The sequence below is a fragment of the Ischnura elegans genome, chromosome 6 (assembly GCF_921293095.1).
Source record: "Ischnura elegans chromosome 6, ioIscEleg1.1, whole genome shotgun sequence".
Classification (NCBI taxonomy): domain Eukaryota; kingdom Metazoa; phylum Arthropoda; class Insecta; order Odonata; family Coenagrionidae; genus Ischnura; species Ischnura elegans.
Window position 1 is genome coordinate 97,942,200 of NC_060251.1, and position 26,206 is coordinate 97,968,405.

General features: G+C 39.9%; 1 protein-coding gene across 1 annotated transcript in view; it reads right to left on the bottom strand.

Moving 5' to 3' along the window:
- Nucleotides 1–17,078, bottom strand: part of LOC124161233 — a 177,174-nt gene extending 160,096 nt beyond the window's left edge. Inside the window, exon 1 of the mRNA XM_046537500.1 lies at nucleotides 16,774–17,078. Within this exon, the coding sequence (XP_046393456.1) occupies nucleotides 16,774–16,784 (11 nt within the window). The 5' untranslated portion in view covers nucleotides 16,785–17,078. The remainder of the gene's footprint in view (nucleotides 1–16,773) is intronic.
- Between the last annotated feature and the right edge of the window lie 9,128 nt (nucleotides 17,079–26,206).

Here is a 26,206-nt window from a genome sequence, read left to right on the forward strand (position 1 = left end):
TAACGAGATTTAGGTGGTCTCCAAGTCATAGGACCAGAATTGAGCCACGTGCCATTAAATAACAAAAATTTACGCCAATCAAAGAAAATAATAATGCAGTAAGTAATAGATGACTGTTTTAAAGAAATAACATCAAAATATATGTCCAATTATTTCTTGTGAGAAATGCCAGTGATAAAACTGTAGTACTCGAGGCAAAATATATTTCGCAAGTGTGATTTATTCTGGTTTTAATACGAAAATATCGCTTGCCGTTTGAACCCAAGTCAAAATGCGGAAATCTCATAGAGTGAAAGGGAATGTACGGGGAATGAATTGACGGGTGTCACCTCTCTGCATAGCAGCAAAGGCCTATCTTGAGAAATGAACATCATGTCTAGTTGACCTGCTGAACATCTTGCCCGCGTCAGCGAAATGTTCAGCTTACCTCGCACATAGCGACGAGGAAACAACCTCACAGGAAGGCATCCGACTGTCAACAATTTGCAGAGCTGAGCATTTTAACGTAAGGAAAGTCCGACCAATTCCCAAGTGCACGAGTAGACAAGTATGGTGATGAAAGTGCAGCCTCCTTCAGCTAGCGACATGGTGCGAGTTGAAAAAATCTTTAAATCAATTCCCAGAAAATAGTACATTGACCAACACCAATGAGAAATAAAATCATGAAAAAGTTTTCTCAGACTAAGAAAAACCTCAACGATATATACACTCGAAGATACTTTTAAGGCCTGTTTACACGGTAAATCAACCCGTCCGATTTAATGTCTAAATGCGATATTCCGCAGTGTAACCACACAATCTGTGCAAATGCATGAACAAAAAATAAAACCTGTTCTAATTTGGTTCAATGGTCATTTCATTTTCGTTACGTCGTCCACCAAAATTATTCACGAATTTAGACATTAACTCGAAAGGCTTTATGGAGAGGATAATCAGTAATTTTTATTATTAACGTAATCCACCGATTAAGGTAAGTTTACACGTAGTATTCTAGCAGTCTACCCTCCCTTTATGGACTTCCCTCTTCAATTCATAATAAGGACTAATCCACTTCATTCCATCTAAAAAAATCCTATTATCCTCCTTCATCTTCCTCTTATACGTAAAATTTTACCCTCCAACACCGTTTACAACATCCCCTCCCTGCTCCATCCAAACCTTCCGTATCCTCCGTATCCCATCTAGAAACTGCCTCCCCTCACTCACCATACCCAGCACTTCGTTGTTCCTCCTACTTCTACGTCCACTTCACACCCACACCTCGATGTTCTCATGTCTTTTCTCGTCCTCCTTCCCAGTCTCCACGTTTCCGTACTTCCAGACAGTGGCGTGGCTTGGGGGGAGGGTCCAGGGGGTCCGGATCCCACCCCGAAATTATTATTATAGTATTCTACTGATTAAGTTAGGTTTCCATGGAGTACTAAAGAAGTAATCTGGGAGCTTCCCTTTCCTTCCATCGGTGCCTTTTTCAATTCACTGTAAGGCCTGCTCAGTGGCGTAGCCAGGGGGGGTGCAGGGGGTCCGGACCCTCCCCTCGAAATATAAAAACGCAATTATTTTCCTTCATAAAAGACAACAAAATATTGAAAATCATGAATTTACAAAATATTTCTTTAACAAATGAAGTTTTTTCGATAATGAAAAGTGTAAAATTTAGTTTATAACCCATTACTTAGTACTTTTTTTTTCAAAAATTAACCCCTCTGGTTTTGGACCCCCTCCCCCCGGAATGAAATTCCTGGCTACGCCACTGGGCCTGCTCCTTTAAAATCTAAATTTTTAAAATCCTATTCTCTTCCTTCCCCTCCCTCGTTTACCGAACATTCTACCTCTAACACCGTTTTCAACATCCTCTTCCCGCTAAACACTCCTCCCATCCATACCTTCTGTCTCCTCCGTATCTCATCTAAAAGTTGCCTCTCCTCACCCAGCGCTAAATATGAAAACACGATTAATTTCCTTCATAAATGAAAAAATATTGAAAAACCATGAATTTACAAAAGATTTCTTTGAAAAATGAAGTTTTATAGATTATGAAAAGTATTGAAATTAGTTTAGAACCCTCTACCTAGTACCCTGCTTTTCAAAAATTCCCTCCCGAACAAAATTCCCGGCTACCCCACTGGCTCCAGATTAAAACTCTTCACTAACATTTTCTATAAACTCTTAGATAACGATCCTTTTATGCACTCTTTGTGCATGAACGCCTCTTCTGTTGCTAATGCAATTCTCTTCCTCATGTCCTTACTGCTGAATCCGTTCTCCTCTTAATGTGCAATCAAGACTTTAAAGTCGTAAAATTTATTAGTGAGAAAAATCGAATGTTATAGTTGCTCAGCGGTGCGAACGTAAAATAACATTTTATAGGAGAACCATCAAACCACTACTTACAATAAGTTTTAAGTCGCCGCCCACTTTCATGACGTAATAACGTCATTATGAGTTCAGAGTCGTGTACTTGTTGAGGGTGCACATTTGATTGATGAAAGGAATAGCTCACGAGTGCGTAAACAGCAATGAACCAAATCAGACTTATTCGCAAGGTGGAGAAGTCTCTAAGTAGAAATGACCCACCGAACACGATCTTGTTACGTCATGAACTTATCTGCGTAAGGTGTAAGGCCGTAGATTTTTCGCCGTGATTAGCACGAGGAGTAGAAAACGTATAGAAAAACGGAAAATTAAGTGCCTCTTTATTTCCAAACTCGACAATTAAAATAATGTTGAAGGAGTCCATTCGATGAACGATCCTTAGACAAGTCATATAATTTAGGTTTTACGAGACCATAATACTTCGATTCCCTCAATGATCCCTTAGGAGGGATAATTAACCATTTATTCCAATATGAACGGGGAAACTACCGATTCAAGATTCTTTGTGCCACTTCACCGCTTTCTTTTACACGTTTCGTCACAGCATCATACCTGAAATCGCTATTCCGTGAAAACGCAATGATTTCACTCTCGATAGACATTCCTGTGGCCTCACGATCCACAAATCTGAGTCACTACTATGCGGAACTGCTTTCACCTCCGATTATCCTCCATGACCCTTCAGTTCTACAGTATGACAAGTGGGATATGATGGTCCGACCTGTAGCCTCCGAGATGTACAGGCCAGAACATACGAATTTTGATTGTCACTTTTTCGAAAGTATTAGACCTTTTTTAAGCATGATTTGTGTGGATTATATGTAAATTTTTCTTATATAGGTAACTATCCTAGGGCTTCTAATCCTCTATATTATTTCTACGGTATAGATTCCTTTTTCTCAACTTATACGCAACCAAACTCTACAAATGAGATACCAAAATGCACAGAATTTATCAGAGAACATGCGACGGCATATCTTACTTCCTAAATATTGCTATTGTTTCCTAAAATTGGTTTCTAAATAATTAAAAAAAAAAACAAAAAAACAAAAAATTAAAAAAAAAATAAATATTCCTGACGTTAACGGCGCACAAACTGATACATCTGTTCATTTGCAACAATACCTCACATTCTTTAAATAACTTTTATCAAAATGCGGCTGATTCCACATTCAAGTCTCCTGTTGATACGTAATTTGCCTAAAAATCCGTCTTGACTGTAATGCTTTCAATAGCGCATTAATATGTAAGATTTAACACTTTTCCGACGAATAGAATATATAAATTTTTTTGGGATTCCGCGCGGTAAAGATTTCGTAAGAGCGCCGACGTTTCGGGTACTGACTCGTAATCTATCCTCACGGCTACTATAATATTTAATAATATATATATTTACTTTAATATTTTTCTATTTTTTACAAAATCTTACCCGCGCGGAATCCCGAGAAAAGTTTGAATATAGCATTGATAGTTTACATGAATTTGAATTATCAAATAAAATGCGACGTGCGATGAGATATAAAAGCTTAACTATTTAAATTTACCATAAGAATATTATAGTAGGCGCATTTCCTATAGGGGGCTTATAGTTGGTCGTTTAAAGCTGAACCTCATCATCATTTCTCCCGTCCCTAATAATGATAGCTGTAGCGATTGGTTTTCAGGGACCATGCAAGAGTGATCGAGGATGGTTCCAGCGACGGAAAAAGGGACGTGCTGAGTGGTGGAAAAAAAGGATGGGATTTCCATCCCTGGAGCCATCGCGGAAAATCGCGTAAAAATATCATTTTTTCGCCATCAATGGAGCGATAGCTTAAGCTATCGCGCGGTAGGGATGAAAAAAAAAGATAGCGTGATGCAGGCTTAGCAAAAAGAGTTCTGGGGAGTACATATCTGAGGTTACAGACCGACCGTTTTACTTCCCAGGTGATTCAAATGTTCATGGAAAAATCCAATTTATCTCTCTTATCGGTTTGACGATTACAAATAGTGTAATTTCCCCCTTCCTACAAAAGGTTCACCAACCTTGTTTGACCGTACTAATCCTTTAATTTTCCGCAATGATAGCGTTTAGCAGTGTGTATGATGGTGGAAGCACTTGATACAGATCAGACACCCATTGGTTCATTTGCGAGATATTTAGATTATGATTCGGAAGACCTGCGATTCCATAGGAGAGACAAACAGATTTCATCAATACTGATTGCTATGTGAAATATTTTTGTACCCAAAGTGTAGTCAAAAATCACCGACGTAAAGGGGGGAATGAGATTGAAATGCAGATTTTGTATTTCGCATGATGAGATATAAATATAGATCAAATTTTAAAATTAATCAGGCGGACTTTTGAAGTTTACTTAAATAGTCTGCATAAGTTACCTCATTATTGTTATCGTAAAAATGGCGCTGGAAGTAAAATATAACTTTGCCTGCCTTTAGTGGCATTTAACTCTTCGCTTCTAATCAAGAATTGCAAGGACTACCTCTCGTTTCAGCGGACTTTTCACCGCCTCTCATATATTCTATCTAATCATCGTATTGAAGGACCATTTGGACTGGAATACGCTCACTAAACTAAAGGCGATTTTTTTTACTACTATTATTACGCCACTGTCGATCATAGGATGCTTGTTAAATTCGGGGATGCATAAGACGGGTCAACAACCTCGATCAGTTACATATGAGCGGCTAAGGATTTTTCCTCTCAAATAGCCTATTTAAATTTAAAAAATTAACAGATTATATTCGCGCAGGTCAATAACCTATCCACGGACAAGTGAGCGGTAACCAAAGGATTTCTCTGTTCAAACAGCCTAATTTAATCGCGAGTTTAACAGATACGCACAGTTCAATAAACTATCCAAAGACAAGTATAAAGTTATGTTCGCTCGTATTAGGAAGCATCGAAATTGAAATTTCATCAAAATATTGCCAATTCCAAGGGAAGAGGAGTTACGATCCAACTGCCAAGTAATAATCTTCCGTTTGCCATCAATTTCATCTCGCCCTGACCAATTCGCCCTTATCTTCTTTGAACGTGTTGCACTGTAAAGGACTTCCGACATAGAGCCACGTACAGCATGGGGCGATTTCCTCGGGAAAACAGCTGTCTCCCCCGCCACTTCCGCCAGCCTAAATACAAAGAAGCGACACAGATAGAGATTTCTTCGTAGATAGTGAATCGGCTGTTTCCGAGAAAAACGCCGACTCCCTAAGCAGGGCACGAAACTGGATTAAGATGTGCACCAATCCTTCAAAGGCCACTCTAATACGAGTGCCTATTTAGCGAGGACATATTACTCTCTACAATTAGCCCCTAGATAATTTTCCTGCAGTGGAGATCACATTCCAACAACTGGAATAATAATTACAATCCACATCCTCGCACAGTTTTTTATTTAAAAATTTTCCGTTACTACCTTGACTCACCGATTAAGACGGACAAAAGTAAATGCCATCACATTCAGATAATCGTGTTAAAAATGTCGCTGACAGTGTGAAAAACCACAATGAAAATGTAAATGACTCGCCATAGAGAAATAATATATACACACTAGCTGATATTAGTCCCAAAATAATATTTTACCTCAAAATTTATATCACGCAAGTGTCAATGACAGTTACATTGCTAAGCTTTGTTTTTTTTTTGAGAGAAAATTTGCATTCGTTCCAAATTTTCGAATAAATTATACGGGCATTCCACACAAAAGCAAATGTACCTCCAACATCTTGTCTTACCAAATTTGTCTCCATATCATTTCAAGTTATTAAGAGCTTACGAAAAAGCATATCTATGTTGCTCATGTTATAAGAAGACATTACTGGGTAAGCAATAGGTAGGTGAATTATATAATAATGGAATCAAGCCGACGTAGTCTTTGACAGTGATCCAAGATTTTGAATAATTGAGAACGCGAAAAAAAAACCTTCACCTGCTACTGTTGACTACTTACTTCACCCGGCTACAGTAGTGGTTACAGATTACATACTGGTTAAAAATCGTATTTTCTGTCATTTATGAGAGTCTACACCAGCTAGTTTTTACTACGGCCCCTTCGTTAAATATTCATCATCCATCATCTTTCAAAAAAATCTAGCTGTAGTTAAGAGGCAATTAAATCGGTCTTGTTACAGCATATTCTAAAGAACGGTATCTTAAAACAGTTTTAAGTTATAACGAAAGAGTGAACATGAAAAAAAACAATTAAAAATTATGTTGGATTAAAGGAGTGTAGAGTAGAGTAAACTATTCATCATGGTTGACAATTTTATTTTCACAGAAACATTCAAATTTATAATAATAAATAATATAATAATAATAAATACCAATAATGTTTATTAAGGGTATATGCCCAATTTAGAACAAAACATGAACATTTCTTTCAATATAACTCTTAATAATTAATAAAAATATACTTGAAATATGAAGTTTTACATGAGAAAAGGAGCACTAAAATATGAATTATAATAAAACAAAAGATATTGCTCAAATAGCATGAAGTCAGACGATATTCAACAATGATGAAGTACACTTAAGTATGGAATGTCTATCGCTAAAAATATCAATATTACCAATAATCTGGCAATCGAAAATGTGGCATTTATTGGGATCAATTGAATTATGGATGGACAGTTAATAAAGGCATTGCATAGATTATAGCAATAGCAATTCCGCAAGATTACGTCGAACACGAAGTGGATTTAAATTCAATACCTGCATTGTTCCTGCATGTGGGACATCATGTATTGAATATCCAGCATAATAATTTACAATTCTTAAAAATTAAATTAAAAAAGAAGAACTTTGTGCTTTCACATTAATATTTAATCACGACCATGGTTTCAACGTTAGACGTCATCATCGGGGTGATGACGCCTAACGTTGAAACCATGGTCGTGAATAAATATTAATGTGAAAGCACAAAGTTCTTCTTTTTTAATTTAATTATGAATCGCTTTCACCAAGTTACGCCTCAAACAATCAATTTTAATTCTTAAAAATTTCTCTTGAACTTTACTAAGCTATCAATATAAATTTTACAATGTGGATGCCAAACAATGGAATCACAATCTAAAATTGGAGGAACTGATGATATATGCAAGTTTTTTTTCATATTAATGTCATTGAATTCATTAGTAATCCTAGTAACAAAGCCTAACATACGAAAAGACTTACTAACAAGAGATGAGATGAGGTAACTAAAAGCTATGCGTTCATCAATAAGAACCCCCTAATTACATCTGTTCTTGGGATAACTTCACCATGATGGAATAGTCAAATAGAATGGGAGATTTTTTTATGATGAAAGGAGATTGCACTACATTTTTTTATATTTATGGTCATAAAATTTTGAGCACACTAATTTTCAATAGACATAAATTTAATGACATTCCTGTGGGTTCTTCACTGCAGTAAATATTTTTAATGTCATCGGCATATATTAAATGTGGAATAGGAGAGATGGCACAGCTAATATCATTTATAATAATAAAAAAATAACTGGCCCAAGATGAGAACACTGAGGAACTCCTGAACATACATCAAACAAATGTGAGGAAGTAGATTTAACTTTTACTAATTGTTTACGACCAATAAAATAGCTTTGGAGCCATCTCTACATCATTCCATTTATACCCAATGAGCTCAATTTATGTAAAAGAATGAAATGATTCACTTTATCAAAAGCTTTTGAAAAATCTGTATAAATGGTATCGATTTGGTAGCCGCTGCCAAGCCCTTCAATGAGGTACTCGGTGAACATCTTTAAGTTAGTTGCAATTGTCATGCCTTGCCTGAAACCATGTTGTTCTGGCACCAACATATTTTTTAACAATGGTGCCAATCTGTCAACTACAAGGCTTTCCAACAATTTGGCTATAACACACTGAATCGAAATGGGACGGTAATTAGATATATCACATTTATCATTTGAGTTATAAATAGGAACTATGTAACTTGAATTTAGGATATCTGGGAAGGTACTCTCATTGAATGATAAATTAAAGAGAATACAAAAAAAGACAGTAATTTCAAGCAATATCTCTTGTACTACTGAAGTCACGATTTCCCGCGAGCTAAAATACAGAAAATATTATTTTAACGATAAGTACGCAAAACTTTATTCCATTGATTTAGAAACACTCCAGGTTAGCATTATCTTTTTTAGTTTTCACCATTTGTAAAAAAAATCCCGAGGAGGTAAGTGGAATGATTTACGGAAATGATTACTATGTTGAACCGACAAGAAATATACACTACCGCAGTCTCGTGGACCAATCCACATCACTTGATAATATCGACTGGTCGAATAAACCACTTTCGTTCTATAAATCATCCTGTTGAAGCTTAAAAAGTTGTAACTTTTGTTAGTACAACATGAATTCAAGATCCCATTAAGTTGCACCTGATTCCATCTCATTTGAAGTGAAAGCTTTACTTCAAAATAAATTTAAAAATCCGTTTTAACTTAATGTTACAAAATTCTATTATTCGTGGCACCACGTGGGTGTTTTTTTTATTTAAGTTAAATAAGACATTTCTAAATTTAAACTGAATTTACTTTCACAAGACGCGTTTCGTTGCCACAACAACATTCTCAATTGCATTCACAAACAAGGATACTCGAGAACACTAATGTAACAACGAAACGCGTAGTATTAAAATAAACTCGTGAAAATGTTTAAATATCTTACTTTACCAGCAAATTTAAAAAGAAAACAGTTGCATAGTAGGCGCTTGGCGAGACCGTCGAAAAAAAATTCCTAGATCAACTTGATCAAGAAGTCGTGTCTGCTAGAGCGAGGGGAAGAGAAGATAGATCCGACAACAACGCGGGCTTGCCCTTGCGCGCTCATCGGGAGAAAGGCCGACTTGAACGGGTCAAGCAACCTATTCCTTGTGACCCCACTTGTCAAGAAGGTAGGGAAGTTGACGTCTTGAGGTCATGAGAAATCCCAACGAGGGAGATCAACGGCCAGCCAGGCGCTGACTGCTGGAGCTCCCACGGCCCACGCCTAATGACGACCACTCGGAGAAAAGTCGTTGAAACTTTTCATTAAATTTAGAGTCGTTTAAGTATTTAAGAGTACCTAACTATTACCCTAGACTTGTCCTGAAGAGAGCACATTCAGGCAATGTGGGGATCCAAATCATAAATTATTAAAATTTAAATTATAGACTCATTATAATGCGATGGAATTGTAAAATAACGATGTTATCACTCTTTCATGTGACCTCATTTGTAGTACGCGGCTAGTGTACGGGGCCCGAAAATCGTAGATACTGAGGCGAGAAGCAAGATTTGATCAACATTACTACGATCAAGATAGCAATAAGTAAATTAATAAGGCATTTACAATAGGAAATTCTAACCGATGGAAGGAAAAATTTTATATTTCATCTTTTTTCGGAAATTTCAAGAGGAATAATTTGTACCTGATGCTCAAGATACAATAAGAGCCTAATTTTTACGGTAAAACCTGTAGCATGGATGAGATTAGGGAAATAAGACTGCAGAATATATATTTACCGATATATTTATGATGTTTTTACCGCATACAGCAAGGAAACGTAATAACTGCTATAGTTTAGACCTAGGTTGGCTTCACTCGGACTAGGAAAAATAGGCTCTACAGGTATAGTGAATAACTTATTATATTAGTAAATACTGACGTACTGTATGACATTTTTGGTATGGTATACTCGACTATAAATCACTTAATGCGCTCACTAGTAGTGAAAAGTTTAAAATATGACTTTGCTAACTAAGAAAGGCCTTATTCGGTAATTTGTCATCGTAAGAATTGTCAACATATTTTATTAGCAATGCTGCGTAGACCTTAAGTAGTCGACCAAGAGCACAGGCTCTGTAAGGCTATACCACGGAGTATGTATATACACTTACTCTATGGTATTACTAAGGGAGATTCTGCGAAGTAAATGTAGAACATAAAGTGCGCCGGCACAAAATAATCACGAAAAAATTAAAAAGTAGTGTGGTACAACGCCAAATTACCAAGGGAACACAAAAACTGGATTGGCGAAAAACCTGAGTACTTACAAATGTTCCTCACGAAATATTTGGTGTAACTTAACCCATGTTCATTCATTTAATCCAACGTTGCCTATGTGATTTCGATATTATAAAATGAAAAACAAAGTCTTAAAACCTCTAGCCATTTAAAATAAATTAGGAATAATTCCCGAAAAAAACTGTTTTGAAGAGTCAATAATAATTCTCGGACTACAGGGGTTTTTAAGGGTTCGTAAGGTTAATGACCTAGCCAAGGGGACTGCATAGAGTAACCCCAATTCAATCTCATTGAGTGGCTAATTTCTGTTGCCACTTCTGTGGCTTTAAAATCTGATTCCAAAAATGTCCGCGGTGCGGTAATGATTTCAATGCGATCCGCTGTTTCCATTATTTTGCAGTAAAATGATTTCAAATGCAAGGATTAAAACGACTTTGATAAGAGCACATCAACATGCATATAAATTTCGGTTAACAATAATACCTTATTTTCCGTCAATATCGAATTACTTTGTCCGTCAGCGACGCGAGTGGCGACTTCTGTAAACCCATTTAAATGCGCGATGGTTGAAAACACATTTAGAGGCCAACTTGAAGATCCTCTTTTGTAATATTCGTGAAGCGTGTAATATTAGCGCAGAGGCAACTTTGTGGCAATCAAGGCCGCACTACTATTAACTGCCAATAATCTTCATACAATGGCCGAGGTTTCGTATCGAGTATTGATTTAAATAATTATGCGCTTCAATAATAGATTAAATGCACAAATCGGGAAGCAGTGTCGCAGGTAGTGGGGGGGGGGGGGGTTTGGGGAATACCCCCCCACCCCGCATAGCTCTGAGAAATTTAAAGTTAACTCCATTTCACTTGAAATGAAAATACACAACCCTGGAACTTTTCACCGGAAAATTATTTATTGGTACGACGCGTTGTATTATTTGGTACTTGAGAATGACGCCTCAGCGTCGAAACGTGTCGTACCAATAAATAATTTTCCAGTGAAAAGTTACCAAGGTTGTGTATTTTCATTTCAACATGGATTTTCACATAGTAAAAGCCGAATCGATTGATTTCTCCATTTCAATATTAAAATTACTAATAAAAGAGTGGAAGGATTAATAAAAATATCCCTTAAAAAGACGTAAAAAAACACCATTTTGAACCATTTATATCAAACATTTTTACTGGTGGCGGTCCCCTATAACTCCTGCTTGCCCTGCAGTTATACCATACCCCCCAGACCCCGCAAGTATTAGTGGCGCCGAAACCCCCCTAGCCTTAATTCCTAGTTGCCCCCCGGTCAGGAAAATACCTCTACATATTCCCCCGCCATCTGCCTCAATAAGCGTTGGCGGGGGGCAATAGGGCGCCAGCTGTTAATAAGAAAAAGGGAATGCGCGTCCTAAGATCCACCTAATACTTATTACCAGGAAATACAGCGAGGTTCTAATATGAAGCCATGTACCATGTTTGGAAGATTAATAGGTTGAGTAATAAAAATGAAGAAAATAATAATTTGACGGAGCTCGGCGCGAAGCGAGTATAATCTTAAGAGCAATGCCATTTTAATGTCAAGAGAATATGGCATGGTGCAAGGTTGATAGGGAGACAGTAAATCATCTAGTCACAGATTCCGTTTCAACAAAAAATACGTTTTTAAAACGCCGAAATTACCCTTGCGAAAATTGTGATTATCAGGAAAGCAGATACCTATGGAATGCACAGAGAATCTTAAAATTGCAGGAAAGGTTGAAACACCGCTAAAGGCCGTTTTACACGAAGCACGGAATTGCGCAGGTTAGAACTGCATTAATTTCTAAAATGGCGTGGAATTTCGCGAATGCATGAACGAAATTAGAAAAGGTTATTATTTCAGCACATTTCAGGAGATCTGGCGGTGTAAACCCATTAGTCGTGTCCCCCACCTGACTAATAAATAGTAGCAATCAAATTCCGTCTGTCCCCTCCTCTCTAAATTCCTTTACGAGGTCTTAGATTTGATTCAAAAAAATAAATCGTATTATCCCTAACTGAAAACCAGGATCCCTTAAGGTGTGAAGGGAAATTATTTTCTTATCTAATTTTTAGCAGTAGCGTATGAGCCGATGATTCCGAAAAACTTTTCATGTTTTCGAATTAACACTTATTCGCAACTTCACATCCCACAACATTGTAGCAAGTGGCACGATGGCGGAAAAAATAATGATTTAAGATGTTCACAGGCACACTTAACTCCCCGCCCCTACTCCAACTCACCCAAAGGTGAATTCAAATACAATGTTCGACATTGTACCAAAATACCATCTATTCCCCTCCGGTCAAACGCTTTCAGCTGAGGATCAAGAAATCGCGCGCCCAACATCAAGCATCGAGCCTGGCGGGGAGAAATACTAGGTGAATTAATATATCACAACTATAAATATATATTTTTTTGCCATTACTCTGTGCTACACTCTAATAGATAACGAAATCTTGGGGATAGATTGCACGGCGAATAGAATTAGGAAGTCACTTACTCCGGGATTTTTTTCCGTGAGTCAAGAGTAGAAGATGTCACATTACCCCTTTGCCTGACCCGTATTTGAACCCTGGGCACCTCCTTCAATAGCTATTATTTTCTCAATTAATTTACAAACAATACTTACTCATTCCTGAAATGCATAAAGGGAACGTCGTCTTACTCATCCCAACCTTCCATGCGAACGCTAAAAAAAATCAAGTAAGCTTCTCGGTCACTTTGCCAAAAATGAACGGGTATTCCAAATTTCGTCAACCCGGCATTAGTGAGGCTCTCTAATCCGTGACTTCTTAGTTCCATCGATACTATTTGGTTAGTTAAGTCCAGTACATGTGCCCGTATGGACCATTACTACAGGTAAGTGCTGTCGAGCGTGATTGAAGCACTGATAAAGCAGGAGCATGCCCTTTCACATATCACCCTAGCGTAAAAGTCATCAAAAGATAAGATGTTACTTGGAACTTTGTTGTGTAGCGAATATTTCCAGGCCACTTCATAACATTAAATACGGTGAACACAAAAAATCCAAAACTCCAGTAGTTTTACGTCGATTCAATGTATATAAAACTAATTGCATCACTAACAAGAAAAGTAATTCCTCAAATAACCATTACGATAAAATGCATGAGGAGCAGGTTAACCAACGGGCATGGCCTATGCTAGGTGAGAAGGAAGAACAATACACCCATTTCCAAATGCGAAAAAAATACATTTACACAACCATTTTATATCCACGATAGTTTTGAAAGTAATTTTGACTGAGTATGGTGAGGTAGATTACGGCTGATAATAATACCTTTCGCGAGGTCTGTGATTGAAACTAAAGTTCACAAACTTTCCTCCCGTTTATATAGTACGTATACCTTCCCGCCGCTTTAAACATCACCCAGTTTTGCATGCATCTACATACTATCCCGCAAGAAGCCTCAATGGGCGTGTGGCGGAGGCGATAATTTATTAGATCTATGCATTAGGTTCAAATGAAACCCATTAATACATCCATTAGCAGACACTCCTGCGGCGGACAAGTTAGAGTTGGACAAGTCGACAGCTCGACCACTTCCAGATGATTGTTGACGCAATCCGTAAGGAGGACAGGCCTTGACGCCAGTAGTCTCCCCCATACCGACTGCGCCATGAGGGCAGAAAGGGTCTCGCTTTGTTCGACGCGCCAAATAACCCATGTCCACGGATTTTTCGATGGCAGTAATATTTGTCTACAAAAATAATTCAGATGCACGCGGGTAATCTACGTGAAAATAATCTATAGCATAACCAAACAGCATTTCAAGCCACTAAATGCTGCAGCACACGCTATTTAAAAAAACAGCACAACACACATCGGCTTTCATCAAAGTCCAATCCTCAAGTGGGCTTCAGCACGTGAAGAAGTAAATTTTCCTTTGCTTTACCCCACGTTTATTCCTTAGTTCTCCCGACGACAGCTTCACAGCATCATCAATCCACCGACCTGAAACAGGCGGCGGCGACGCCGGCGAAACTATCGTCCGAAGAGCAATCATTACGAGGATAAAAACCCGAAATATTCACTTTTTCACAATTTAAATCCATGAATTGAGAACGGAACTCTTGGAAAATAAACTACACTTGGCCCTGTTACTCCGCGCGCGTGCACGAAGAGCAAACGGAAGTATTCGTCCCTGGCTGGACACCTGTTGCACCACCGCCGAACCAGAAGCATAGGGCCACCCGCGATGGATGAGTGTGGATCTAGTCATGAATATCCAATTTAACGGCGAACATGCACCAGAAACACAGCCATCCACCGAGAGAGGCGAAGAAGAGAAACTCTCTTCAAGACGAGAAGATCCCAGGTTCATTTCCGCGAGGTCGCGCCGGTGGAAGCTTCCTTCACTCAGCCGAGAGCCCGCCAAAGCTATTGAAGACAAGATGGACGCCTCGGCAGGAAGGAGCCAACGGCAGGCTGCCCACCTCACCAAGGGGATGGAAGGCAGAGCCATTATGAACCTCTTTCCCAACCCCCCACTCCGACGCTCAGGAGTCATCAGAAATTCCCAACTTCCCCTCACCTTACCTGCCTGCCTACCTCCGGTTACGATTCCATCGAGGCAGGCTGAAGAAATGAGCAACAATATTTGAAGCAATCGCTCAATATAGGAAACTGGTAATTACTCTCTACAGCAAAGACAATTAAGAAGCAGTCAAAAGAGAAGCTGAAACAAGAGATAAAACACATTCGACACCGAAGAGAGAATTAGCCGCAAGAAAAAATGTGGCTGCAAATGAGTTCATAGGCGAGCAAGCGGACCTTAAGAATTTATTTCTGTGAAAGAAATAAAACTGAACCCTTCATCCTTAAGAAGTGTAATCCTCCGAACCTCTTGTAAAAGATTAAAATTAAGAGAATTTACAAATAGCAGAAAGAGAAACATTGGAAGGGAAGAAATATTCCGTTATTACTCAAAATACGAATTCTCAATCCACGAGGAAAATTCTAATCATGCTCAAACCAAACGAAACTTTCAGCACATCCATAGCACTTATGAAATTTGGCAAATGATCACGTCACCAAAGGCAAAAAAAAAATTGCACTTTTCCTCAACGGTCCACGCCACGTCCAAGACTGATATTCGAAGAAATCGTGCCCTGCCACACTCCCTTGAGGGACGCCTTGTAGACGCAAAGAGGACGCCGGTCGCACGCTTTCCACGAGCGCACAATCACGCACACCAACACACTCAGACCACATCCCGAACACCCACTCCTATCCCCCCCACACTCTACTCCCGCTTCCGTCACTTTTTTTTAACAGATGGCATTCCTTGGTGACCTCACGGCCTTCCACAATGCGGGTTCCCCTTTGGAAGAGGGTGGGGGGATCTGTAGGAAAAGTGGAGGAGAGAGTGTGAATAAAAGGACGAGGGAAGAGAATCAAGGGAAATAATAAAGAGTGCTTCGCCTAATTAAACCCATGGGAGAGAGAGAGGGACTATGGTGTAGTTCGGAAAAGACTTCGCTGAGAGCGTCGGCAGCGTTCCGGAGAGTGGCCACGGCGGCGTCGGATTCCGAGGGACCTCATCACGCACCGAAGAACCTCCCCCCCTCCCGCCCCACTCCCCTCAAACCCCCCACCTCACCTGCCTCACAGGTAACCTCAACCAACCGCCAGATTCCCTCCACTTTACCCGAGCCCAGAGTGACTTGGAAAAATCACTGAATCATGGGAGGAAATGGAGGGGAATTTTCGAATTTTGAAGAACAAGACTACCAACGAGTAGAGAACTTAGAAATCTTGATGGGAGCACGATTCTAATCTAATATTATGCTATGAATAAGTCTATAACACCGCAAATTGAACATAGGTCTCTCAGATACACAATAGACCATTTTAATTAGGACAAGATAAACCACAGGATGCCATTATAATCCATATTTGAAAAATAAAAATAGCTAAATACGTGTATGAACCTGGACGAGGATAAAACGTTGCGAGATAGAAATTCCTTTTCAATGTGGGAAGAAATGATCGTACTAGACGGAATAACATCCGACCATCTTTTGAGTGTTTTGAAATGCCAAATCTACCATCCCGAGTGCAAGCTACAAAATGTTTTAAGACATAACAGACCATCTACAACGGTTTTTTTAAATTCACCGATCGTAAGCCATGCCGATGAGTTGAGAACCTCGGGGAACTTTTGAAAGGGGGAGAATTTCACGAAATTCAAGTCTTTGATTCTCGCAAAGAACTGAAACCAGGTACACGTGACCACAAAAATGAATACACCGAGGAAACAAGTACAAATCCTATCCCATGCCTGGACCTGCAGAGTAATATCGAATTTAATAGAAGGTTGTTTTACTACTCACGGGATCTCCATTGCTCCTTTCTGCTGAAAATCCGGTCCTAAAGAAAATCTCCACGGAACACCGTCAAAAAGATTTCCACTGTTTCCACGATTCCGTCGCCGGCAGGATGATGGGCGTGGGAGGATAAATTCCACAGCGGTGGGCTTCGAGAAGACTGGAGTTACGTTCACTTCCTTTCCCCATAGACACCATGAGTCCGCCTCGAAGAATTGCCTACCTCACCGCGAAGATGCCCGCTCGTGTACGTCGTCTCGCAAGAAAGCCGGCAGCGCGATCTCGGGGAACCAGCACGGCAGCAGCGCGCCAAGTCGACGCTCGGGAAAGTGAACTGGAGGAAGGGAGTTTGGGGCGGACGCCGTGCAGGGGGAGCCAGCGTCTACGTCCGCGCAACGAAACAGATTTGAATTCTCGCGAGGAGGGGGGGAGGGAAAGAGAAAGACAAGACGAAAAGACGGTTGGGAAGTTTGGTGCCCGGGGCAGGGGGAAGGTTAGGTGGGAAGGGGGGGAAAAGAGAGGTGCCTACACAACTACACTCTCTCCGTCTTCTACTTCTTCGGGGTAATCTTGTCCCTTTCTGAGAGGGGGGAGAGGGGCACAAGTAGGGAGTGCTTATCCCCACCACCACTAAAATTTCCTTTCCTTCCCTCCTCCCCCAAGACACCCTTCCTACGCACAAAAAGAGGACCCCATTCCCTCAGACACGATCCCTTTTTCTAGGTTGTGGTATGGGGAGATGAGGGACTGGAAAGGTGGGCCATTTACAACTCGTGCCGAAACTCAAACCGAAAGGACTCGAAACGCAAAACCACGCTCTTGTACGAAGAGGATATATCCCTTCCCGCCATTCCGATATTTCCACGCACCAGTAGGCCAACAGTGATAAAGAAAAAAAATTAGACGCATCTTGGCCACCCCTCCCCTTAGCAGACGACCACCAGTTGCTCGTCCGCTTCCCGAGGCTGGGGAGCAAACCATCGCTAACTGAGAAGGGACTTAGGAAGCAGGAATCTTATCTTCCGTCCCGTCCATGAATGGGATTTGAGGTCCTACTCACATCAGAGTTAAAAGGAGACCATTGTTGTCATATACACTCGCTAACACGATAGTGGCTTACGAATGCAAGATTGCGACGCAAAATTTGGCAACGTGGATTGCCTGAAAATTCATAATTGTAGGAAACACATCGCTCAGCTGAGAGAGGGATAGCCAAATCGGCGGGTTGTTTGAATTTCATAAGTTTTGATGCTGTAAAGTTGGCTACATCACAATGATTAAACCCGAAACAGCTCATGCTGTAGTAGAATGGATTTATCGGCGGTTATCCACAGGCGCTAGCGAAAAGAAAATTCACACGAATCCTTCTTCCCATCGCTCATAACCTCGCAGTTTCTTCCCGTTGGTGGTGGAGTCATCCTCAGCGGTCGAGGCTTCGTCCGTGCTCCTCACGAGCGTGCCCCCTCCCCCTCTTCCACTCCCCTCCCAGCGTAGACCCGCCGGCAGCCAATGGCGCGCCAGCGTCCCACGCGAAGACTGACGGAATGAGTGAAACGGGTAAAGTGAGCGGGGGGGGGGGAGGGGAGGAGTAAAAGTCCTTTGTGGCGGCTGGAATAGCAGAGAGGGGAGGGGGGGCTTGAACTCGAGGCAAGGCGTGCCAATGCCTCTTGCGTCCGTGCAATGGATTTGCACTCCTAACCTACCTGCCTCCAGAATATTTACGCCCACACACAGCTCTCACGAAATGATATTTTCGTGGAAATTTGTTCCATTAGAGGCCACAAATGCATTACCAATGTCTGATTCTACCTATGAGGTACCACCAGTGGGTGTGGCAAGGGGTGTTTCTACACCAAGCATCAACTCATCCTAGTGCTCGTTCGACGGACACAGACCAAGCACTCAGGACCACGACATGCAATAGCGTACCCAGGGTCATAACTAGGGGGGTCAATCCAAGTTGTGACATTTTAGCATGGAAAAGGTGAATGTAAACAACATTTTATGAAAATCATACATCTATATCTACGTAGATGTAGATGTAGCACCCTGCGAGCCACCTCTAATGTGTTTGGCAGGGGGTGATCAATCACCAGCATGCAATTGGACCCCCATAATTATACTAGCGCTTTATTATTTTATGAGATACGGAGGAGACAGAAGGTATGGATGGAGCGAGTACTTAGCGGGGATGGGATGTTGAAAACAGTGTTAGACGGAAGAATGTTAGGCAAACGAGGGAGGGGAAGGAAAAGAATAGGATATTTAGATAGAATGAAAGGTAGTAGGTCTTATTGTGCACTGAAGAGGGAAGTGCATGATATAAGGGGAGGCTCCCGGAATTCTTAAGCACTCCATGGAAACCTACCTTAATCGGTAGAATACTTTAATAATAATCTCATTCTAATGCATAATATTTTTCGTGGGTTTTAAGAAAATTTGTTGAATACTTTCGTTTCATTTTAGTACTGATCTTGCTTACAGAATTTTGCTATTTTTGCTTCTAGGGGAGGCAGAATTAAGTTCAGGAAAACTTTTGAAAAATAGCGTGCCTGAAAATACATTTTACATCATTTTGGCACGTAAAATTTAACTTTGAGCATATGCAGTTATTATTTATCAAATGCGGACAAGGTTTATAAATGTTTTTTTTCTCTGAGGCTTTGGGGGGATGCATGCCCTCATCCCCCCATTATTACGTCACTGACGACATGCTTTCAGACCGGAAACAATGAGAGTGCCGCGAACATGCTACCATACAAATAAATTACTTTTTAGCAATAGAAAACGAAAAGTTAGCATAGTAAGTATTTCATGCATGAGTTATAACGCGTCAAAATCATCCAGATAGTTGGTATTTACAAAAATAATAAGTTATTTAGGTATGAATAATTTTGTGTACAAACAAAATATAATAAGGTAATTTATTTATAAGTTAGGCACCCGCGGGGACTAGATAATGAGACCATGTTTTCGAGGTTTTCATCGCGTTGTTTGAAGCCTATAATAAGCCTAACGACAGATTCACCGGCATATTCAGCTCAGAGGAGGCAGAAAGGAAAATGTCGTTATAAGGTCATCAAACTATTCTTAGGCTAATTTTTTCGTTAGTTAACCTAGGTTTCGCGTTGATATTTTCTATCTGCGAATACCGCTGACCAGTGGCGTAAAATGAGGGGAATAGAGAGCTTACAATTAAAAAAAATGTATGCGGATTGATGCAAGCTTCTTCATTACGTCACAAAAATACTTTAAAAAATACCTTCTAATCATCCCAGGCATAGCGTAGGAATTTCTATTTGCTTACATGTACCGGCGCGCCGCCGCGGCGGGGTAAAGTCCTCGACTGCCAAACCAAAGGTCGCGGGTTCGAGTCCCGCCTGGGTAAGTTACCCTTATCCAGGGCATGTGAATGTCCTTCATTGTTAATTGTTAAATTCCCATTGTAAAGGCCGTAAACGTGCTGTTTATGGGGTAATGGAAATAAATAAATAAATAAATAAATATTCATATTATTGAAATCCTCTTCGTTTTAAATTCATAAAATTAATGTTTAGATTTAATTTGGCCTCTCTAATTTATCCAAATTAATAGTTTGCATCATTAGCAAATTCAAACAAGTCTCTTTAATTAATATGTCCATCGGAGGCAACATTTCCTGCATTGTTACCAGGAATTGAAAGAGTATTGAAAAATGCAATTGGGTTCAATCACATTTACAGAATCATTTTTTTAATTAATTGCAATAACAAAGTAATTTTTGGAAAAGTAATCAGTTTGATTTACATTACAATTGCGATTGCTTCTAATTTCACTCCTATTCATGGTGCAATCACCGTCAATATTTTCTCAAAGAAGCAGTACCTACGTCTACATAATATTTCGTAAAATGTTCTCGGGATGGCTACCGGGTCAGGAACTGCATAGCTCTTTTTTACCGCACTAAATCTTTATTTACATTATACATACTCCTCTCTGAAAAAAACCTGCGAGCCACCTCTATTGTGACGTAGTTTTTGGAGACATGTAAACCAGCAGTTTAATTATATTTCAATGCAATTGCATAATTATAATTAAAATGATTGAATGAGGCACTTGATGCATAAATTAATATGATCTTCCAAAAATTTACACCGGTGGATAAAGCAACTGGAGCTGCCTTTCGACCAGCGCGCGCGGATTACAAATTTTCGCTTTTGATTACTGAAGTGTAAAGATTTTTCGCACGAGCATTGTAGGACATTACAAGGAATTTTTTTATTCTGGTTTGGGTTTATGGGTCCATGTAATTATTTTCGGCATCTGGTTTTATCGAGCTGGAGGGATCCACTTAATGACTCTGTCTTTTTTGTCTGAATTATCCACTTAATGACTGTTTATTTTGCATGATTAGTCTCACCTTGCAAGAAACAATGGCCGGTGAGAGCTCACTCCGCCTGCTGACATTTGCATATGCTATGCCTTTTTTCTGGATGACTACGAAGACTGAAAATATTGCATTTTGTGCATGCTCACCACCTAATACCCTTGTGGTGGCTCGCTGGGTATTATATAGATGCAAAAAGTCCTTTTCTTTAAATATCCATCTTTAACAAGTAAAATTACCAAAGATGTAATCGTCTCTCTGAAGTAATTTGATCACTTTTAATCAGTCACAGCTCTATACTGATATAATCGTCGTCTCCGGCGTGAATTCATGGAATCGACTTAACACGATGAAATTTCAAAATCTTTACTTAATTCATCTGGAAAAGGGTGGTTTCCTAATATTTCTTTATTGCCTAAATGAAAGGTTACTACTCCTGAAGTACATATTTCACGCTTTTAGATTTTTACATGACGATATCTATTTTTCGCGATTAAAGGAAAAGTGAAAATTTTCAAGCGCGCGTAAAAGGGGTCGGCTAAGTATGAATGCTGGGAAAAGCCCGTGTGAGGTCTGGCGGCTGCTGTGTGAGGCTACCTTGGTGCGAGGTTATGAACGCCGCTACGATACAGGCTGCATGATGCCGAGCATGGCGGTAGCGTAGAGTACCTTCATCTACATCTACATAATACCCTGCGAGCCACCTCTAGGGTGTTTGGCAGGGGGTGATCAATCACCAGCATGCATTTGGACTCCCACATGCACACCACACCGTCCAAAAAACGTCCCGTATAATAACAAACTATACTACTATATGCTGTTAGAAACTTTGCTTGTAGTTAGCGCTTGGCTTAAATAAGGATTATTAATACCCTATCAAACGAAGGAAACTTTCCGGCCATAGGCAATTTTAATAGGTGATAATGTCATTATGCAATGATTTTCAGACGATGTAGAACTCCTATCTACTCGTATAGCATCTAGGTCCCTGTGACGTCACGTGGAGTGGAATCACATGGGCGCCAATCTTGCCTTTTTCAGATGGGGTTAAAATTGACCGTTAACATTCGTCTAAACTAAATAATTTTTATATTATGAACACACTAATGGTGGATAACGAATCGCAATCAATGCCTTTCGTTTTCTTTGATGAAGGAAACTACCCTATTATGAAGCTTTTCACATTAAATTTTGTTGCTGATTAATACCCGTTGCAGTGTGCTATTGGAATTGATCCATTCACCCCCAAAGCAAAGTACTAGTTCTCCACTGCCGCCAACACCTCCCGCCTTGGAAGCAAAGCCATACACCCTCACGAGCCTTTCTCCTCTCGAAGGCATTCTCCTCCGCTTCCCTTACGGCCAGAAAGTTACCTTTTCCCGCTCGAAAACGACCCGAAGCCCCATCCCACGTTCTCTCCTTCCCCTTCCGCTCGTCCGTGGCCCTCACACAAAAGCCTAGGCCTCCTCTGCTGTTTGCCATGGGTGCACCTCCTCTTCGCGCTCGGCCTTTTCCCATTGTCATCTGGGCTGGGAGGGGCGACTGATTTTCTCGAAACTGCCCCGGGCACAATGCTTTTGGGAGGATGCGGAATGGTGGCTATATGCACGCAGTGGTGCAGTTTAAAGGGTCGGGGAGAAGGGGGAAGTGCCAGATACATACCATTATGCCTCCCAACGGTTCGCTTCGTGGAAAATATCTGGCGAAGGCAACATTTGCACCAGCGGTTCGGATATTTAGCGAGCTTAAAAATCTTCAAACGCATAATATCAGACTAAACGTGTATGATAATAACTAAAAGTGTCTACATCATCTCTACTGGCCTAAATCGTACTTTTGAAAATACTTAAAAGGAGGGTAGAACACTAACCCTTGTTCAAAAGTTGAAAGCATAAGGTATAGATAAGCACATTAGAGGTTGAATAAAAGATTCCTCAGGTGTACCCCAAGAAAGTGTTATAGGTCTTCTTTTGTTCTATCTTCACATTAATGACATTATTACCGTAGTTACGATCAAAATCTACCCATTCAGAGATGATTTGTACAGAGAAATTGATGGCCCTTACGATAGATTGGCATTGGAAAAAGGAGTTATGAGCTATATATAAATGGTGCAGTTCTTGCGAGTTATAATTAAACTTTGAAAAGTGTATGGTTATGTATTTATGGAAAAAGGAAATCTCTTCAAGAAGGTGCTACACTACTAACGGGATATAACTACAGAATGCAGAGTAGAATACTTTTGGGTAACCATCACTCGGGATATTTCGTGGGGTAAACGCATTCGCGAAATATGCGTGACCCAAGCCGTAAACTGGGATTTGTAAAAAGAGTTGTCGTTAAATGCAATAGGAAGGTGAAGGAAATAAGCTACCTGACTCCAGTAAGGCTAGAGTGTGGCACTCATGAAGTAGAGCTAATAGTTGCAATCAATAGAGTACAACGCAGGGCGGCCAGATTTGAGATGAGATGTTACGATAAAAAGTGCAGCGTTTCCAATATGTTTGGCGAGTTAGGATGGTAATATTTACAGGAGCTAAGAGCAAAGTATACGTTAAATTTACTTAAGAAATTTGGATAGTATTTTTTATCAGACGAAGTGAAACAATTACTTCGTTTACCGTCGCACTAAAGTAGACGTGATCACGAGAAAAAAGGAAAATACACGGAAAAACAGAGAGAATTAAAATATTATTCTTTCCTCGTGCTGTTAAGGATGCGAGTGTCTCGATTAATAACATGAATGGCGTTATGACTCATTGCATGTTTTTATTTTTACATTGTTCTAACCTTGAATGGATTTGCTCTTCGTCATTTTTCCTTCTCGATGGCGCTTATTGATGATTAAATTTTCCACATCATCTGATTCATGTTATGGGTACACGAGTTAACTGAAGAGAGTGCTGGCTACCCGTCCTCTACTATTCCTTACTATAAGGTCATCTTACAATTAGATGGGCAATAACGAATGGACGTTGCCAGAGGGGGCAGATTTACTTTAAAGCTTGGGGAAGTCAAATTAAATGATATTATCATAATTAGGGGAACCTGTGATTATTACAGGTAGTATTGATATTATCAAAACAAGGAATACGTGATAAAAATGCTAAATCCCTCCCGTTTGTTCTTTAAATAGGCAGTTGAGTTAGAAATGCCTTTAAAAAAGTGACCCTACAGTATCTGAATAATAAGAAAAACGAACGAAAAAAAAATAGTTTACAATGAATGCCTCGGTTTCGACATGCGCTTGAAGAAAAACAAGCCTCTGGCCCGCGTTTTTTCATTTGTAAAAGAACTACACCTTTAAAAATTCATCGCTGATTAGAATCCGACTTGGTGAATCATGTGTATCACTGCAAAAATGTGGAGATATGAATTTCAGAAAATGATTTTTTGGTAGATATTCTCCTCCAATAACAATAACACCCCTTCTAACATGAAGCGTTGATTGCTGCAGCTAAAGTCAATTTGACTGATGATCTCCTCGTTAAAATGCATGACTCAATCGCCAATATGTTAATCAGGTACCTATGCTTAAAAAATCATTTTCACCGGAAAAAAATGTAAGAAAAGTTTCGTTAACGGTTGCTCGATCGTAAAGAAGTTGCATTCATCAGTAATCTTCACAGATACTTCTACGTTGTGTCGTCGGGGAAAATTTTCGCTTGCCTAACCGAAGGTCGCGGGTCGAGTCCCACCTGCGTAGGTTGCCCCTATCCAGGGCAAAGGTGAATTCTGCTGGTTTTTCCGGGTATTCTTCCGCGTTTATCCATTTTGTAGGACGATATTTCGCCAACGTTCCAGTTGGCTTCCTCAGGTCCACTGAAGTGTTGATGCAGAAATTTGTTCATCTTATATACACCCCGTATTGACAACGCCTCTCTTCTGAACAAAGAAGGCCGCTACTACCCGAGAATAATCAGGGAGGCAATTGAAATTGCCAAAACGACAAAGAACTTCAACCGTGAAGACGGCTACAGTCTCGCCAGCGCGTGGAAAAGGGTCTTCAAAGATCCTGACCAATCAGGGCACACCTCGAGAAAAAAAAGGCGGCAAACGGGGTGTATATAAGATGAACAAATTTCTGCTTCTATGTATCTGTTATGCTCGTGGAATAAACGATTTTTGAACTTGAACTTGAACATCATAATCTCCGCGGAAGCCTACTTGGAAACCAGGGCAAAGGTGTTTGATTTTGTCCTTCGCTATTTATCGTTGTAAATTCGCTAATGTAAACACCTGTGAACCGTTTTCAAGTAGATAAAAATAAATAAAATCTCACTTGAAATCGCTGCAAGCTAATACCGCATATGTGTTGACCACTCAATGAGATGAAGGGAGTCCAGTGATTTTGTTTCGGTGATGAAATGCACTGTACTGGACGTTAGGGAAACTAATTATTATATGAGAATATATAAACTATTGATCTGTACTTTTAATCTCTAAATAGAGTAAAAATATGTAATGTTTTCATTCTTAATCCCAACAAATGTAATTCATAAAATGATAGACAACGCCAGACAATTCCCTCTTGGTGTTCATATTGCATTACAAACATGGAGACTGTTGAAGGCCAAGGCCCCATGCCCTTATTGTCGGCAATCACGTTCTTTGTAAACCTAAGATAGATTCATATTGAGTCAATTATAAATTATCGAATTACCAATAAAATTGAAATACTGGGATCATAGGAATGCAATTATTGCATGCATGATTTTCGTTGATCATAGGATGAAAAATATTCCTTTTTCGTAAAAATCATGTTAAATTATAATATGGGCCAGTTACTCTGGCAAAACTGTTGAGCATATGACATGACTATTTTGGGAATGTTATTCCCACTACAAATAACCGCGAAATAACTTCTACAATAGGTGCTAATTGAGTCAATACCGGATAATATAATTTGCAATGTGCGTCGACGACAATGATGAGATCCGAAAAAAGTTCGACATCTTCAATTTCGGACAGGGACATTTTAGCGGGCTACACAGCTTATACAGCCTTCGTTGGGTACTGCTTGATTGCGAAGTGAAAAATCCAATCCGGTTTCCAGCGCGCTCCATTTCAACC